Below are 16,588 nucleotides of genomic sequence, written 5' to 3' on the forward strand. Positions count from 1 at the left end.
GTGTTTCGTGTGGTTTTGAACAGAATTATGCAAAGTTTGGGATGTAACAAGTTTCATTCTACTTTTGTGTTGGTATAATTTCTTCATTTTACAAGTTTCCATCTTTTGCTCCTCTTTTACATTTTTCTTATTATTATCTTAAATATTAAACTAATTGTTTACATTAAGAAATAAAATACTAGAATATTAAGTAAACTTAGAAAATTAAAATTCTTCAATTTAGGTTTGATTTCTAAAACAGGAAACGTGTGGTAAGAAAACTGAATGTATTTAAAGTGTGGCATCCTTGCAATAAATATGAATGATGGCCGAATATTTCTTCCTTGAGAATTCATATATTTCCATTAATAGTTAATTAGCTATAAAAATGGGAAATACCCAATGACCAACCTTGTAAATTTGTAATGGGGACACACCAAAATGGTATATTTATATTTTATATATAATTTAATTTTGATGATGAGAATGGCATTTTTCCAATTATAGTAACCACATCGCTTCCTTTCTATCATATGTTTCCAAATTTAGCAACTATTACCCTTTAAAAGAGATCACTTCAAAGTAGTAGAGCTCATATAGAAGTTCTTAAAGTTAAATGCCCACTAAGGTTTCCATGATCATGTGTGGTTCTTCTTCATCCTCTTCATCCTCTAGTGGTGGTGGTGGAGAGGAGAGGACGAGAAAGACGATGGGTCGGGGGCGGATTGAAATAAAGAAGATTGAAAATGTGAGTAGTCGACAAGTGACGTTTTCAAAACGTCGGGCTGGCCTTATGAAGAAGGCTAAAGAGTTGGCGATTTTGTGTGATGCCGAGGTGGGTGTTATTATTTTCTCGAGCACTGGAAAACTCTACGATTTTGCTAGTTCTCGGTAAGTATAAGTTTTAATGTTTTGTTTAGAGGTTTGTTGGACAAAAGTTTACACTGATTGGTTGGTCCTGATTCAGAATGCTGGAACATATGGGGCCATTATAATTTTGATAGATATATTAGTTTAGACTTCTTATGAATATATGATTAAACAGATATAAGTTAAAACCGGAATAAATATATTAAAAAAAAAAATTAATTGCGTTATACCTTTGCTTGGGCTTTAGGAAAAGCGCAAACCAAAGTTTACTTAATCTAAAAGCTAATAAATTAAAGTAATGGAAAACTGGAAACCCACAAGAGATATTTGGGCCTACAAGAGAATGTTAGTAAGCCTTTTAGCCTAAGTCTACTAGAATCGCTGTTGTTAAGCCCACAAAAGATATTTGGGCCCAAAAGGTTTATAGGTGGACATGGACTCTACTCTCTAGTACTCTACTCATTATCTTTGTATAGTGATTTTTTTTTTATCTACATGAGCACTTTCTAATTCTTTTTTATTTTTTTTGTTAATAGAAGCCTGTGATTTATGATATTTGATTTATTTTTCTAGTTTGACTCATCATAAAGGGTCCTACACCGATCAATCTAACAAACAAATGAGTTATTCGACAACCAATATGTGACGAATTTTTAACAGTGATGTCTAACTTCATAAGCTGACTTAAAAAACATTTAATTCAATGCTTAATACTAATATGTGGGTTAAAAAGTTTCACTAGCAATTTCATGACTTTCTAATAGTGGGTTACAAATGAACTTTTTTGTATTTGATAGCATACATCAATTAATAAATTACCAATCGATATACACTAATCGTAAGTTCGTAACATTCGAGTTCTTATATTTAAAAAGTTATACGTATCTTTCTTAACTAATTGTTGCCTCCTAGATAAACTTGTTTTTTCCATTTATTTTGTAGGTTGCAAAATATCATCTCAAGATATGAAAGAAGTTCGAATGGTTGGAATGACCCGGTCTCTGGGACACAGGTATCCGCTGCCAATTAGTTATAACTTATAACAGTATTCATGTCATTTCATTAGTAATTAGTTTATATGATTATTTAATTTTGTTAATTAAAATATCCAAACAACATAATTCACTTCATGAGTATGTATATTTAATTTTGTTAATTAAAAATATCCAAAGAAAGTATCTGATCTAATCTACATTATAATGCGGTATACACAAATTTTATTTTTGTAATTCTTAATTAATTTATATTTTAAAATAATCAGGAGGTTAACTGTATGTATCATTTTTAATATTTTAAGCAAGAAGCGAACAATGAGGTAGAAGCTTTGAAGGCTGAAATCGTGAAGCTACGGAAGGGGCAGAGGTGACTCTATATATAATATTATTATAATAGTTTTTTTCTGAGATAAAAGTGTATATATGTTTAATTGTTTATTAAAAAATACATACAATATTTGAAGGTTGATGATGGGAAAAGAGTTGGAAGGGTTAAACTACAAGGAGCTTGAAAACTTGGAGCGTCAACTCCATGATGGCATGTTAGCCATCAAGAATCGGAAGGTAACATGTATATATATTCAAGGGTCGGATACGTATGCTACAATAAGGACAATTAGGGGGTGTTTGTTAGAGGGATTTGATTGGGGAGAAATGGAATTAGAAATATTTCTTTTGTTTGTTTTCCACTTTTCATTTCTATTTCTCTTTCTATTTCTCTAAAACTAGAGAATTCCATTTCTCTTTAAAACAAAGAGAAATCCATTTCTCAGCAGCTTCCTCATAGCATGTCACCACCTCGTCTCCGGCCACCACCCCGTCTCCGGCCACCACCCCGTCTCCGGCCACCACCTCGTCTCCAAGTCTGCAACCGCCACCTCGTCTCCAAGTCTGCAACCACCACCCCGTCTCCGCCGTTCGCAGTGGTGAACACAGAGATGGTAACCGGTTGATTGTGGTCGCAGGTGGGTGACAGTGGTGGTGGAAATCGGCGGTGGTTGCAGGTGGCTTCTGATTATCATCATCATCGCCACCACAACCACCACAAAATCTCCAAAGAGGCAGTGATGACAGATCTGAGCCTCCTTTTTCTATATCTTATGTTCCAAAAATTTGAATCTTTTTAATTTCTTGTGTACTGTGGTTGAAGAAGGGGGTTTGGTGGCGGCAGCCGGTGGTGGTGGGCTGTGGTTGAAGAAAGGGCTGTGGTGGTGGTGCTGGTGGTGTGGGGCTGTGGTGGTGGGGCTGGTGGTGGTGGTGGGGCTGTGGTGGTGGTGCTGTGGTGGTGGGGCTGCGGTGGTGAGTGGTGTCAGGTTGGGTGGAGGTGGGGTTGGGTATGGTAGAGTTCTCTGTTTATTTTCTCGTGTACCAAACAAGAGAAATGATTCTCATTCTCCATACCAATTCTCTTTCTCTACAATTCCATTTCCATTTCTATTTTCTCTCCATTTCCATTCTTTGTACCAAACACCCCCTAAACCTTAGAAGATACTATATAACACATAAAAAAAAAAGTTAATTATCCGGTGTCATGTGACACCAGACTCTTGTATGTTTGTACGTCACAACGAAGTATTTCTTTCTTTATATTTTAAACTTATATTACTAAGTAGTCTTTTTATGTTTCAGGATATGGCATTATTGGAAGAAATTGAACAAATAAAACTGAGGGTAAATTACTTTTTGATGCAAAAACCTTTTTGTGTTGAATATTTGATGAGTTTCGTCTCCTAAGATTAATATTAATCTGTTAAATTTTGTTAATAAGGAGCAAAAGACCATGAAGGAAAATGAAGCTTTGAAGAAAGAGGTACCTATTACTCGTATAAAGTTACATGTCCTACACCCATTTATACACTTTCTAAGAATTTGGAAAAACCGAATCTTTGTAGATTGCAAAGCATCTATATAAATCAACAAGCGGTCATGAAATATGTCTAGTAGGGCGAAAGAGTCCTTTCGTAAGGCCGAGCGCAGTCACATATCTTGGTCCGGATAATGGAGATGCCGGCATTTCTTTGCATTTAGGGTATGTGACATATGCAATAATTATTTTCTGCTTAATGGTGTTTCTAATAGTTATAAAAAGTTTATGTTGGCATCCCCGGCCCTTTTTGTAATGTTTGCAGGTTATCACAACGTGACGATCATCCAAAGCGAAAAATTCCAAAAGCAGAGCATGATCCATAAGTTTTGAAGAGTACGACGAAACTATTCCATTGAATTTCAATTCTATAAGTGTTATGTACAAAATGCTAAGCGAATTGCTCTTTATGATCTAAAAATCATCTTGTTTTACTTTTGGTCGTGTTTTAATGTTGATTATCGTAAGTGTACGTTTATTATACTAATGACGTATAACGCATCTTACACGACGATGTGTGTAATAGGCGAAAGCTCAAAAACAAAAAGAGTATGGATTACACGTAATGTTTATCGGGTTTGCTTTATCAACTTTAAGCTCAAATGAATAATTATCGATTATATTTGCATCGTTATTTGATTCATTGCCAAAGTTGTACATTGTGATGCACATGGATTATAATCCTAGGGAGTTTAGCACTCTAGACGATTTAAAGGTTGTTGCTCGAAGTGAAATCTGTAAAAATTATTCGAGGCCATGAAGATTGAGGTGCTACGCGTATTGACTAAGTATAGAATTTGATAGGATAGCTTGCTTAATAAAAAGATGATATACATATAATGTGAGTTCTTATGACTTATTGAAGATGCTTCGAGTTATAATTACCTTGTTAATGTAAACTCATGGTTGTTCATATAGCCGATTCCAATAATGTTTTTCATAGTTTGCATTTTCAAAAGCAATAGATATTTCTGCACCCAATTGCAAATCAACAAACTATGTGAAAAAAAAAATACATGTAAAATTGACTAATTTGTCTTTTATGACAAAAATTAAAATAGTCATGATATGATTACGATGAGATCCAAATGGTATACAACTGAAAGAAAACAAATCTTCCCCATGCTACAACAATGTGGTATTATGATAATATTGGGATTAGCACGGTACCATACCGGTACCGATACCGAAAATACCGATCCTGAAAATCAGAAATTCTTGGTATCGGTACCGAAATATTCGGTTCGGTACTGGTAGGTACCGGGATAGTACCGGTAACAAGGGTAAAAAATCGGGAAATACCGGTACCGTACCGATCCCGAAACTTAAAACTTTGGTACCGATTCGGTACCAGTACGGTATCGGTACCAATTGGTACCGGTACCGATTTTGCTCATATACCAAATATCCCTTTTGATAAGCAGACTAGCAGATAATGGTGTAAGCGAGACGAGTCGGCTGTGAGCTATTCAAGATCGACAAGCTAAAAGCATGTATTTGTTCGAGCTTAATTGAACCCAAACATAAGCTTATATTCACGCTCATTAAATCAACAATTCCAAGCCTGAGCTTTAGATACCCATATTATTTTTATAAACTTTTATTTAATTAATTAAGTCTGTATATATAATTTAATTATTATATATAATTTAGTTTTGAAACTTGTTTGCTATTCAGTGACATTTAAAAATAATAATATAAAAAGTTATATAATACAAACTTTGCTATAAATAAAAATTATTATTAGATATAACGTACCTGTAAATGTATACAAGTATAATTGTTAACTATATAAAAAAAATACTTATGAGCTGAGCAGAACTTGAGTAGTAATATAAGAGCTCTAAGCTAGCCGAGTTCATGCTTGGACAAGCCAAAGTTCTTCTAGTTGTCTAGTTTATATCTCTACTGATACATTAGTCTTTTTGTCTTTAAATTTAATATTGACCTAGAAAAAACTATAGATTGTCGAGCCCTAGAACGATCACCAAACACTGATACAACTAAGTCCTGAATAGAAATGGGCCTTAATAGGTCATATTAAGTTGTATGTGTTAGATGGTTGTAATGAGTAATACCATGTTGAAATGAGCTATAATGAGTTGCAATTAATGAGTATATAAGTCTTGAGTTAGACTAAGGGTAGTGGGGCGCGTATATGGGGGCGCGGACGACTTGGCCGTCGCGCACATCACTACCCCTTAGCCGTGGACGTGGGTGCGGACGGCTGGGGTGAGCCGGTCCACGGGGGAATATAGCCGTTGGGAGAAGGGGGTGGTGAATATAGCCGTTGGTTGGATCAAAAACTTGGGGGTGGATCAATCAAGCCCCACTACACCTTATGGGGCTTGATCATGTGTGATGACCGTCGTTTGAGTTATGCAAAAACCTAGTTAAACTATCTAGATAGGATAAGTAAGGTATCGTACCCACCATGAGTATGTGGTTAATGCAATTCGTGTAAACAAGTTCAATGTTATGAAGTAACTAGTTGTAGTGCTAATCACACAAGCAATGATTTGAATTTAGAGTTAAGTAAACAAACAAGTAAACAAGTTTCAATCAATTAATAAAAGCAAATCACAACGGGAATTCTAAGCAACCTACAGTGATCTCATGCAACCTAACAGATTAATTATTAATGGTTAACTACAGACTGATCAATCAGATGAAACCTTAGACATCAACAATCGCTTTACAGTTTACACACGGCACTGGTTATCAAACAGTCCCTACCAGTGTGACTCAGTTAAGGGTAATTATATGTTTTATCGTATTCAATCTAATCAAACAATCATATGATCAATTATCTAGCAACTGGTAACAAATCGTTCAGACCAACGTAGACCTAAACCGATTGAACACATAAAAATACCAAACATCAATAATCATATATCAACCATAAACAATTATACATAAGTGTTCTTAGTCACATGAGAAAACTGAAAAGATTACAACCTATACATTCCCAGGTGAGATTCTAGGAGATTAGCTAGCCTCGACATCATCGAATCGTCAATAATGATGATATGGATCATGTATATGGCCTTGGTACGATCTGGGATGATGGAATCAGTGCCTTCAAGCTCTTGAAATCACCTCTTGTGATAAAAACGAAGATAGGGTCGTTTATGATGAAAAAAATTGATTAAAACCCTAAGAACCCGTTTGCACACCCCATCGCGATACGCGATGGGGTCTTCACTGGTCCATCGCATATCGCGATGGACCAGAAAGTCAACAGTTTAATTTAAACCCATTGCTATACGCGATGGGCCTTCAGCCAAGCCCATCGGGTATCGCGATGGGACTTGCCACCAGCAAACTTCATAAATATTTCTCGTTTCGCGTGCTGAACATCCCGGGTCTTCAATACATGCATCAGCAGGTCCAAATTAAGTTCTTTAAAGTCTGTGACCTGAAATACAATAATACACGTATGAAGTATCGAAGTTTTTAATATAAACGATTAAAACTAATAATTAAACGAACTAAAGCATATACAAATTAACCAACCATCAATGTGTCACGTCAGCGCCTACGTGTCATACATATATTGGATCACTTGGGGCTTGATCAAGCCCCACTACCCTTAGCCTTATAACGGATGCAGTGGGCTTTATTATATATTACTATTACTGTACTAATATATATAAAAGACAGCTTTGGTGTCGTAGGTAGCCTATCGGGCCATTTGGCGGCACCGTATCGGTCGAGATTTTTTTTAGTTCAGTTACCATAATAAATGTAATGGAAACCTACCACACGTCAACTTTTTTTTTTTAATCCCGGTACCATAACAGACCTGAAAGAAACCAGTCGAGCTCGAGTAAACTCGCGGTTTTATTTAAAGCCCATGACAGACAACGCTCAAGTTTTACCAATGCGCAAGTTTACTAACCCCCCTCCCCAAATTGGTCATTGGTCCACTTCAATTTTTATATTTTTTTTCGTTTTTTAGTTCTGGTACTGTAACGTACGTTATCAAAACCGACTGAATTCGTGTGAAGTTACCGTCTCAATGCTCGGGATCGACAGCGCTTGGGTTTTGCCACCGCACGGGTTTGCCAACCAAAAAAACGGTGTCGTAAATATTTTTTCTTATATGTTAATGTTTTTATTCCATGTGAATTTGACGGATTAAAGTTTTTGGGTTTAACGTTTAAAATTTACTAATTGTGTCTATATCATAACGAACGCAATAGGTACTAACCGAATTTGTATCGAAACATTGTTGTAACGCTCGGGTTTCAAGACTGAGGTTTTGCCAGCTGCACAGGCGCAACACGCCGGGTAAGATAACTAGTATAGTATAATTAAAAGGTTTAATGCCACAAAAGATTTTTTTTGAATATTTTATTTTTTTTGTTTTAGGTAAATCATTTTGATCTATAACCAATTGTTATGTATTTGTGTGCTGGTTGTTATAATTTGTTAATGCTTTGAAGAAAACTAGAGAAGGATCCATGTTCGAGTTTTAGTTGAAGGCAGGAACTCCTAATGCTTATTATTTTTGGTTATCGAGACAAAATTAAAGGCAATAACTCTTAATGCTCATTTTATGTTATCGAGACACAGTTAAAACTCCTTGTGTTTGGATCGATTAGACCACCCGTAGTGGTGACGTGATGATGGCGTTTTGGCCCATAACGCTGGGGGCACATCAGCCCCTGGGCGTTTTGGGATGTGAATTTTGGTTTAGCGTTTTGAGGATAACGCTTGATTGGCACCATAACCAACACCAGACTGATGAGTCACACCTCCATGGGGCTTCCGACGAACATAGTTCTTGTACTCATTATCCAGAGCTTTTTCACCGTAAGCAGTGGGTTCAATATAAGAAGAGTAATTAGAGCTTTCATAGTCAAACCCAGATGAGGAAGTGGTGGCAGCAGGGTAGCATGTTTTCTCTGACGGTAGAAGAGGGCTGCCGTAGGTGAGTGCGATGTCATAGCCGCCGCCGTTTGAGGTGGGATCGTAATCGACGTCGTCTCCGGATTCGTAGTAGTGGCCTTTCAGGTAGTACGACATGATTGATTGGTGGCAAGTGAGTTGTTCGGATATTTTCGTATCATAATGGATTCAGATTAATACACTGTTTATATGATGAGTAGGACCTTGTACGACATCGTATGACTAAGTTTGACTTCTTGGTTCACTAAATATCGTCGGTGGGGAATTATTATTTAAATATGTAATGAATTATTATTTAAAAAAACAAAAATATGTAAAAGTGGCTAGGCGCCACGTGACGCATAATGCCCAGGGGTGAGACATTATGACTACGCATGGTCTTATATGGGTTTCCTTTTGAATTATTTTATTATTTTTAAGTATGTTAATTTATCGAAATTATTATTGGGTTTATTTATGACCGCGTAACAAAACTATCGGATACCCATTGAATTCAAGTTAATTCGTTGCCGCTTGCCGGCTAATTGAATGTCATTTTAATCATGTTATACGCTATACGAGTGCCGCTATTATAACAAATTCACGTAGGTTCACCACCTCAATGCTTGTTTTACCAACGATCGGGATCGACAACTGTCGTATTTTACCAACGCTTGAGTTTTATCGACTTATTCCATCTCAACTTTTATAACCTTTTTGTTTTATTTTTGGTATTAGTTTCAGTATTATAACGCACGAAACCGAAATAGATCAAATTTGTGTCAACAAACTGCCTCAACGTTTGAGTTTTACCACCAGCTAGCTTTACTGATTTTCCCTGACGCGTTCTAAAATCCTAGTTAAGTTTTTATAGCTACTTTTGCATGTCTTAATTAACCATACTAAATCTTGTTAGAGCTTTATTAAATTAATTTGTCCATGCATCAACTCGTTTTACAGAAGATAGAAGGAATTTACGTGGAAACATTGAATTTTAGGAGTTGTTTTTTTTTTCTATCCTTTTATATATAACACAAACCGAGCTACATCTAAATAATAGGTAAGCGAGCATCAAGCTGCGCCGCTATTCCCTTTTGAATCGCAAAACATATTCTACTAAATATAAATCCTTGGTTCCTCGGGCTCTGCGAGTCACTGTGGACCACCTTCTGCACCCGCTCCAAGAAGCGAACCGCCTCGGGAGCTAGGGATCCAAAAGTGTCGAAGGCAAATGGAATGAACACGTGCTGATTCTCCAAACACGATGTCTCATGCTTAACAACCTTCCTAGACTCCGCTCTCAAAACCGCCTGTCCCGGTACAAAGCCACTGTCTCTCAGCCCACCAACGGGGACACCCCAGTGAGGTCAACACACGCATGCTTACCCCCTGCCCAGCCAAACAGAAGAACATCCGCAGGACGCAAGGTAGATATTCCCTCTCGCGGATCAGTCAAAAAGTTAACAGGTACCTCTTTCTTGGCTGAGATCCCGGCAATTCTAAGCACATCCCATAAGACATCTCTAACCCATTCATGACGATACTTGAATCCCGACAATTCCTTACAGTGGAGGGCATGCTCACCAAATCTATCCAAACAAGCTTTTTTACAGAAGATGAAAACTATACGTCTAGTTATAATAGTTACAAAAAATTTAATAAATAGATTAAGGGAAAATTTCCAAAATAGCCCTTTTAGGAGAGAGAAATTAAAAAATAGCCCTAAATTTCAACATATTCCCAAAATAGCCCATCTAATTTGGACCGAGTAGACGAGATCTGAAAAAATCCTCCGGCCAATAAAATTTAGATAAGTGTCATAATCCGACGAGATTTTTAAAAATATTGGGGGACCAGTCCATATTTCCTATTAAAAGTTCTTGAATTAAACAGTCTTGCCAGACGGTCTTTTAATGTTTCCTAACGGGTCCCCACAACTTTCAAAAACATGGGAAAATGTGCCTTCAAATTCAGTCTTTCAAGACGCATTTAGGGTGAATTTGTACCAAGAAGACGAGTTTGTAGTTTATTTCTTATGTGTTTAAATTTAGTCTAGACCTTCAAAATTTATTTATATTCCGTCTATACCGACAATATAGTATGAGATTCCGCCTTTTCCGACATGATCATCAAAAGAATATACATGAGTTATCTTCATCATCTTCCACTTCATACCACCCTAAACCATCCTTTCATACCATTCAAAACCTTATCTTCCATGGATTTTGATAATGTTGTTTGTTATGGTGGTAATCGGCAAACCGGTAACGGAAGGTATAACAATATAGTATGAGATTCCGTCGAGATTATGTTGCCGTCATAATAGGATCCAACGAACCCGGGACCCATATCCATAACCTCCACTTGATCACCCCTCTTAAACTTCATGATTTGAAGAGTTAGAATTTGATGAAAATATGTGAATGAATGAGGATTGATGAAGATAGATATAATGTAAATATGGATGGACAAGTAAAAATATACTAAATACTCGTCTCCCTTGTACAAATTTTAAAGATTCGTGTCTTAAAAGACAAATTTTTGATACACATTTTTCCATATTTCAAAATATATAGGGTCGAGATAAGAAACTTAAAAATCCCGTCTGGCAAGACAACTTTTTAATATAAAGATTTTGTGAATAATATGGATGGGTACCACAATATTTTCAAAAATATGATCCCCTTAGTTCAAATTTTTCAAGTAAGTGTCTTGAAAGACAAAGTTGAATGGCACATTTTTTAATGAGTTTAAAATATATAGGGTTGAGATAAGAAACTTATATAACCTGTCTGGCAAGACAACTTTTTAATAGAAAGATTTTGTGAAGAATATGGACGAGTAACACAATATTTTCAAAAATATGATCCCCTTCGTTCAAAATTTTCAAGTAAGTGTCTTGAAAGACAAAGTTGAATGGCACGTTTTTTCATGTTTCAAAATATATAGGATCGAGATAAGAAACTTAAAAATCCCGTCTGGCAAGACAACTTTTTAATATAAAGATTTTGTGAAGAATATGAACGGGTACCACAATATTTTCAAAAATATGATCCCCTTCGTTCAAAATTTTCAAGTAAGTGTTTTGAAAGACAAAGTTTAATGGCACATTTTTCCATGAGTTTAAACTATATAGGGTCGAAATAAGAAACTTATATAACCCGTCTGGCAAGAACGCTTTGGAATATAAACTTTAGTTCAAAAATATAGAGGGATCCCTCAATATTTATAAATTTATGATCTTATTGGTACAAATTCACCCTAAATGCGTCTTGAAAGACTGAATTTGAAGACACATTTTCCCATGTTTTTGGAAGTTGTGGGGACCCGTTAGGAAACATTAAAAGACCGTTTGGCAAGACTGTTTATTTACAAGAACTTTTAATAGGAAATATGGACTGGTCCCCCAATATTTTTAAAACTCTCGTCGGATTTTGACACTTGTCTAAATTTTATTGGGAATCCCTCAATATTTATAAATTTATGATCTTATTGGTACAAATTCACCCTAAATGCGTCTTGAAAGACTGAATTTGAAGGCACATTTTCCCATGTTTTTGGAAGTTGTGGGGACCTGTTAGGAAACATTAAAAGACCATCTGGCAAGACTGTTTATTTACAAGAACTTTTAATAGGAAATATGGACTGGTCCCCCAATATTTTTAAAACTCTCGTCGGATTTTTGACACTTGTCTAAATATTATTGCCGAAGGATTTTTTCAGATCTCGTCAACTCAGTCCAAATTAGATAGACTATTTTAGGAATATGTTGAAATTTAGGGCTATTTTTCAATATCTCTCTAAAAAAAGGCTATTTTGAGAATTTTCCCATAGATTAATCGTGGTAATAATAATATGATTCGAAATTTCTTTTGTGGCTGGAGATATACACACCATCAATTTTGGGGTCCACCGGAGATATGACACGATCTGAAGTTTAACCAATATAGTTGTTTCTTCTGTCTGTAATGATTCATTGGGGATTATCATTTAAAGTTTAACATGCATATTTGTTTTTTCTGTGAAATATTCATTAAACATATTTTAATGCAAAAAACGAAATAAAGGTAATGCAAAAAATCTGGTTTTTTTCCACATAGCCATTACAATATTTATATTCTACATAATCTTAGTTTCCAAAGATTTAGGATGTGTTTGTGTTTTTGAAAAGTTGTTCTTGAATTTTTGTGTCTACTTCGCATAGACTACGAGCAGATGTCGAGGTATACAAACCTCACGTTTATATATGTAATTAGAGGATAAGTTTATCAAACTTGGGGATTACGTAATGCAGTTGTGGCAATTTGTGTTGTTGTTGATTATTATTTAGCATTGAATTGCATTAATAGATGATATTTTTTTATTCTTCTTTAGAATTGAATTGAGAAATGAAAAGTTATACTGTTTGGGTTAGAATTGAATTATTAGGGCTTTTGTTGATTATTATTTAGAATTGAATTGCATGATGCATATATAAAGATCATCTGTTTTGTTGAATAGTTCTTGTAGAAAATTTATTTATACAGTTTACAAACTTTAAAAAACAAAAATTATTTTTTTCACAAAATGTAGAAGTTTGGTCCACCTATTCCGCTATGTGGTCCGCAAAACTATAAACATTTTTCCTTTGGAAAAACAAATAACATTTTAGATAAGGTGGAGTTCCTCATAATTAGTACGTGGGGTTAAGTTTTATTTTGGGAAAAATCCATAGTAGGTTAGAGTTGTGAGTTTGCAGTATCTATGTATGTCGTCTATGCTATGTAACATTAATGATAGTTTTTAATTCCTTATAAAGTTTTGCTTGCGCATTGTGGTAACTTAGTTTTAAATATAATTTATATATATCGAAACATAAATAGAAGCAGGGACGCCACAACATTGAAATACATTAAGTTGGTGTGAAAAATAAAAAAAAAAACAAAAATTTATTATATTTTGACCCATGCATTTTGATCTATGGAGGATCGGTTTTGAATTAATTAAATTTATATCAAAAAATTCATAGAAACAACAAATACGAATAGATGTATTATATTTAAAGAAACAATAAGATGTGACAAAAAAAAAAGTGAAAGTGTATTATATTTGACAAGCATCGGTTTAAAAGGTATATATACCGAAACGCATATGTAATAATAAGCACGTTGTATCTATATATATATATAAACCTAAAAAATACATGTAATGGTAGATTCATCATTCGATATGTTTTACTATACTTAATATGCGTACATGTCTTAATAATTTTGATAAAATAAATTAAAATAATTGTATATCCTCATCATTTTAGATTATCTTAAAGATAATTGTGCATGAAATTATATTTGGACACTAGCATATCGGACTTATTCAAGGGTGATGAAGTTGATTTGAGAAAGACATGGTGAAAGGCGTAATTTGTTTGATAGCAAGGTCATCATCAAAAGCTTGATTAGGTGACCAAGAATTGATTAAAGAAATAAGGTTTTCATCATTGACTGGAACGACCATTTGTCGTCAGTATCCATGGCCTCGTGCTAGTAAAGTTGAGCTTGAATCATTATATAGAGGGTATCGTTAGGGGTCTTCATCGAATCGAATAACGAATTTTCAAGTTAATAGAATCGAATAATTCGAATAATTTATTTTTTTTCTGTTATTCGTATTCGATTCGTATTCGTTTAAAAGTTGAATTATTCGATTCGTATTCATATTCGTATTATATTCCATATTCGAAATTCGATTCTATTCGTATTTGAAACTCGAATTCGAATCGAATTCGAATAAATTCGAATTGATTCAAGTTCACCTATGTCAAAACTTCAAAAAACCATAATCATCAATGTAAAACATATAAATATAAGTTTCAAGTAGCTACAATACCTCATGATAATAAGTTCAATATTAAGTATTGACAAAATTAAGAAATATCAGTATGGGTTATTGGGATTAATTATTATGTTTTGGACCTTTATTATTTAGGGATTTGAAAAAAATTAATAAATTAAGTATATATATTAATAAATTATATAATTCGAATTTCGAATCGAATCGAATAAAAAATCATGAATTCGTATTCGATTCATATTCGATTACTATACTCGAATACGAATGGAATCGAATACGAATACGAATATTTTGAAATCGAATTCGAATCTTCATATTCGAATTCGAATCGAGTCGAATTTCGAATTTTTTGAATTCGAATCAAATTTTGAACACCCCTAGGTATTGTGCTAATAATTATAACTTATAAGTGACAAAAGTGTGCGGTTTGTCCGATTAATTGGTAAAGACTTGTTAATTTAGTTGAAATGAGTTGGATTTTAATATGAATCGGAAAAGGTTGGGTTGCTTTATTAAACCATTAACTTTTGTTTAGTTTATCACCACAAATATTTATTTCAAAATTGTTTACGAAGTTTCTTATTCTACATAGACTGTTTTTACCATGCTTTAGTTTCACATTTCTTAAACCATCACACACGTAATACGGCTAAAATAATATGTAACTACTTAGAGAGGATTCGTGGTTCATCCCCATCAATGGTAAAGCTTAGGCTAAATCATCGAGGATTTAGGGTCGGTAATTTGGTTTGGGTCTAGTCTGAGTGTTTTAATTATCGAGAAAGTGTTTCAGTTTTTCCAATACTTTTTCATCAAGTGCACGGCCTTCTCCGAGTTTTCCAATGCACAAGACAAATATAGAAAATGAACCTTATATAATTTGTTTACCAAGAACTAATTAAATTTCTTGGTTCGTCCGTCATTTGGTACAATTATATATATAGGGGTGGGTTATTGTACATTAATTGGTTATCGTACATTACGTACGCGACGTCCTGCACCACCGATTCTAATTGCAATTATTACTACGCAGTGGCATAATTGTAATTAACTTAAAAATACTTCACGCACACATCCTAAATTAGATCGCCATTTGCTTCAAGCCTTCAAGCATAATCAAATCATCGACAAAACAAAAACAAAATCAAAATCAAGCGTCCCATTATCGACATACTAATTGAATTTGCATGTCGTTATAGTTGAATTAATCATGTTTCGAAGAGTATTTCTTTGAATTAATTTGATTAAAAGGGTACGCTTTGAATTAATTCCACCATCATCATTATTACATATTTGCATCACTCGTATTCAAATAATTCATTTATGATCACCGCTCCGTGCCACTCATATGCTTTGAATTAGTTCAGTTAAAATTGCCACTACACTCTGATTAAAAAATGGACAATTACACTCCAATTATAAAGAGTATTGTATTTCTGCAACTTTACCTAGCTAGGTGATTTAACATAGTACATCATACGTTGAGCTTATTTGTAATACTCTATTGATTATGATGAATTAAAGCTTGAGTGTTAAAACTGTCACATCCCGATCAAAGACGGAACATGGCGGGGCGTAACGTATTAATTGGACAGTAGCGCAAAAGACACTAATTAAATTAACAATAATTATTTAGTTCATTAATATCAAAACAAGTACACAATTATAATAATCAAAGCAATTACATCATATTTACTGTTTGGATAAATATCCTAAGGTAAAAACTAATATCTTCAATCTTGATCAATGTAAATTACTTGTACTTGTTGCATATATAAAAATAGAGTTTGTCAACACGAATATTGGTGGGAATACATAAGTTTTAGTTGAGATACATATATAGATAAAAAAACCATAATTCATATGTTAATGATGAGTATTACAATTCTTATGAAAATGTAAACAACTAAATAGATGTTGAGCTGTTCTTATTGATACGAAATCAAAGTACTTGGATAAATGTATGATCATACTAGATGAGGATAGATGAGGATGACATACTGTCACACCCCGACCAAAGGCGGAACATGCCGGGGTGCAACGTGATTGGACAAATACACAAGACACTATTTAAAGTGATAATATTCATTTAACTCATTTTATTTCAACAAATCGATAAACAACACTTCTCGTATACACAAACAAACTGAATACAAGT

At 34.3% G+C, this 16,588-nt stretch overlaps 1 protein-coding gene across 1 annotated transcript; it reads left to right on the plus strand.

The window, feature by feature from the left end:
* The first annotated feature begins 297 nt into the window (after positions 1-297).
* Positions 298-4,169, plus strand: LOC143533590 (MADS-box transcription factor 23-like). Its single transcript, XM_077028313.1, has 8 exons — positions 298-870; positions 1,792-1,861; positions 2,147-2,211; positions 2,309-2,408; positions 3,474-3,515; positions 3,613-3,654; positions 3,737-3,873; positions 3,974-4,169. Exons 1-8 carry the CDS (start codon positions 596-598, stop codon positions 4,032-4,034), a joined length of 792 nt encoding a protein of 263 aa, XP_076884428.1. The 5' UTR covers positions 298-595; the 3' UTR covers positions 4,035-4,169.
* Positions 4,170-16,588: the final 12,419 nt, after the last annotated feature.

The sequence above is a fragment of the Bidens hawaiensis genome, unplaced genomic scaffold (genome assembly GCF_021521415.1).
Source record: "Bidens hawaiensis isolate Kalapana, Puna unplaced genomic scaffold, B.hawaiensis_p1.1 tig00009824_1, whole genome shotgun sequence".
Taxonomy (NCBI): domain Eukaryota; kingdom Viridiplantae; phylum Streptophyta; class Magnoliopsida; order Asterales; family Asteraceae; genus Bidens; species Bidens hawaiensis.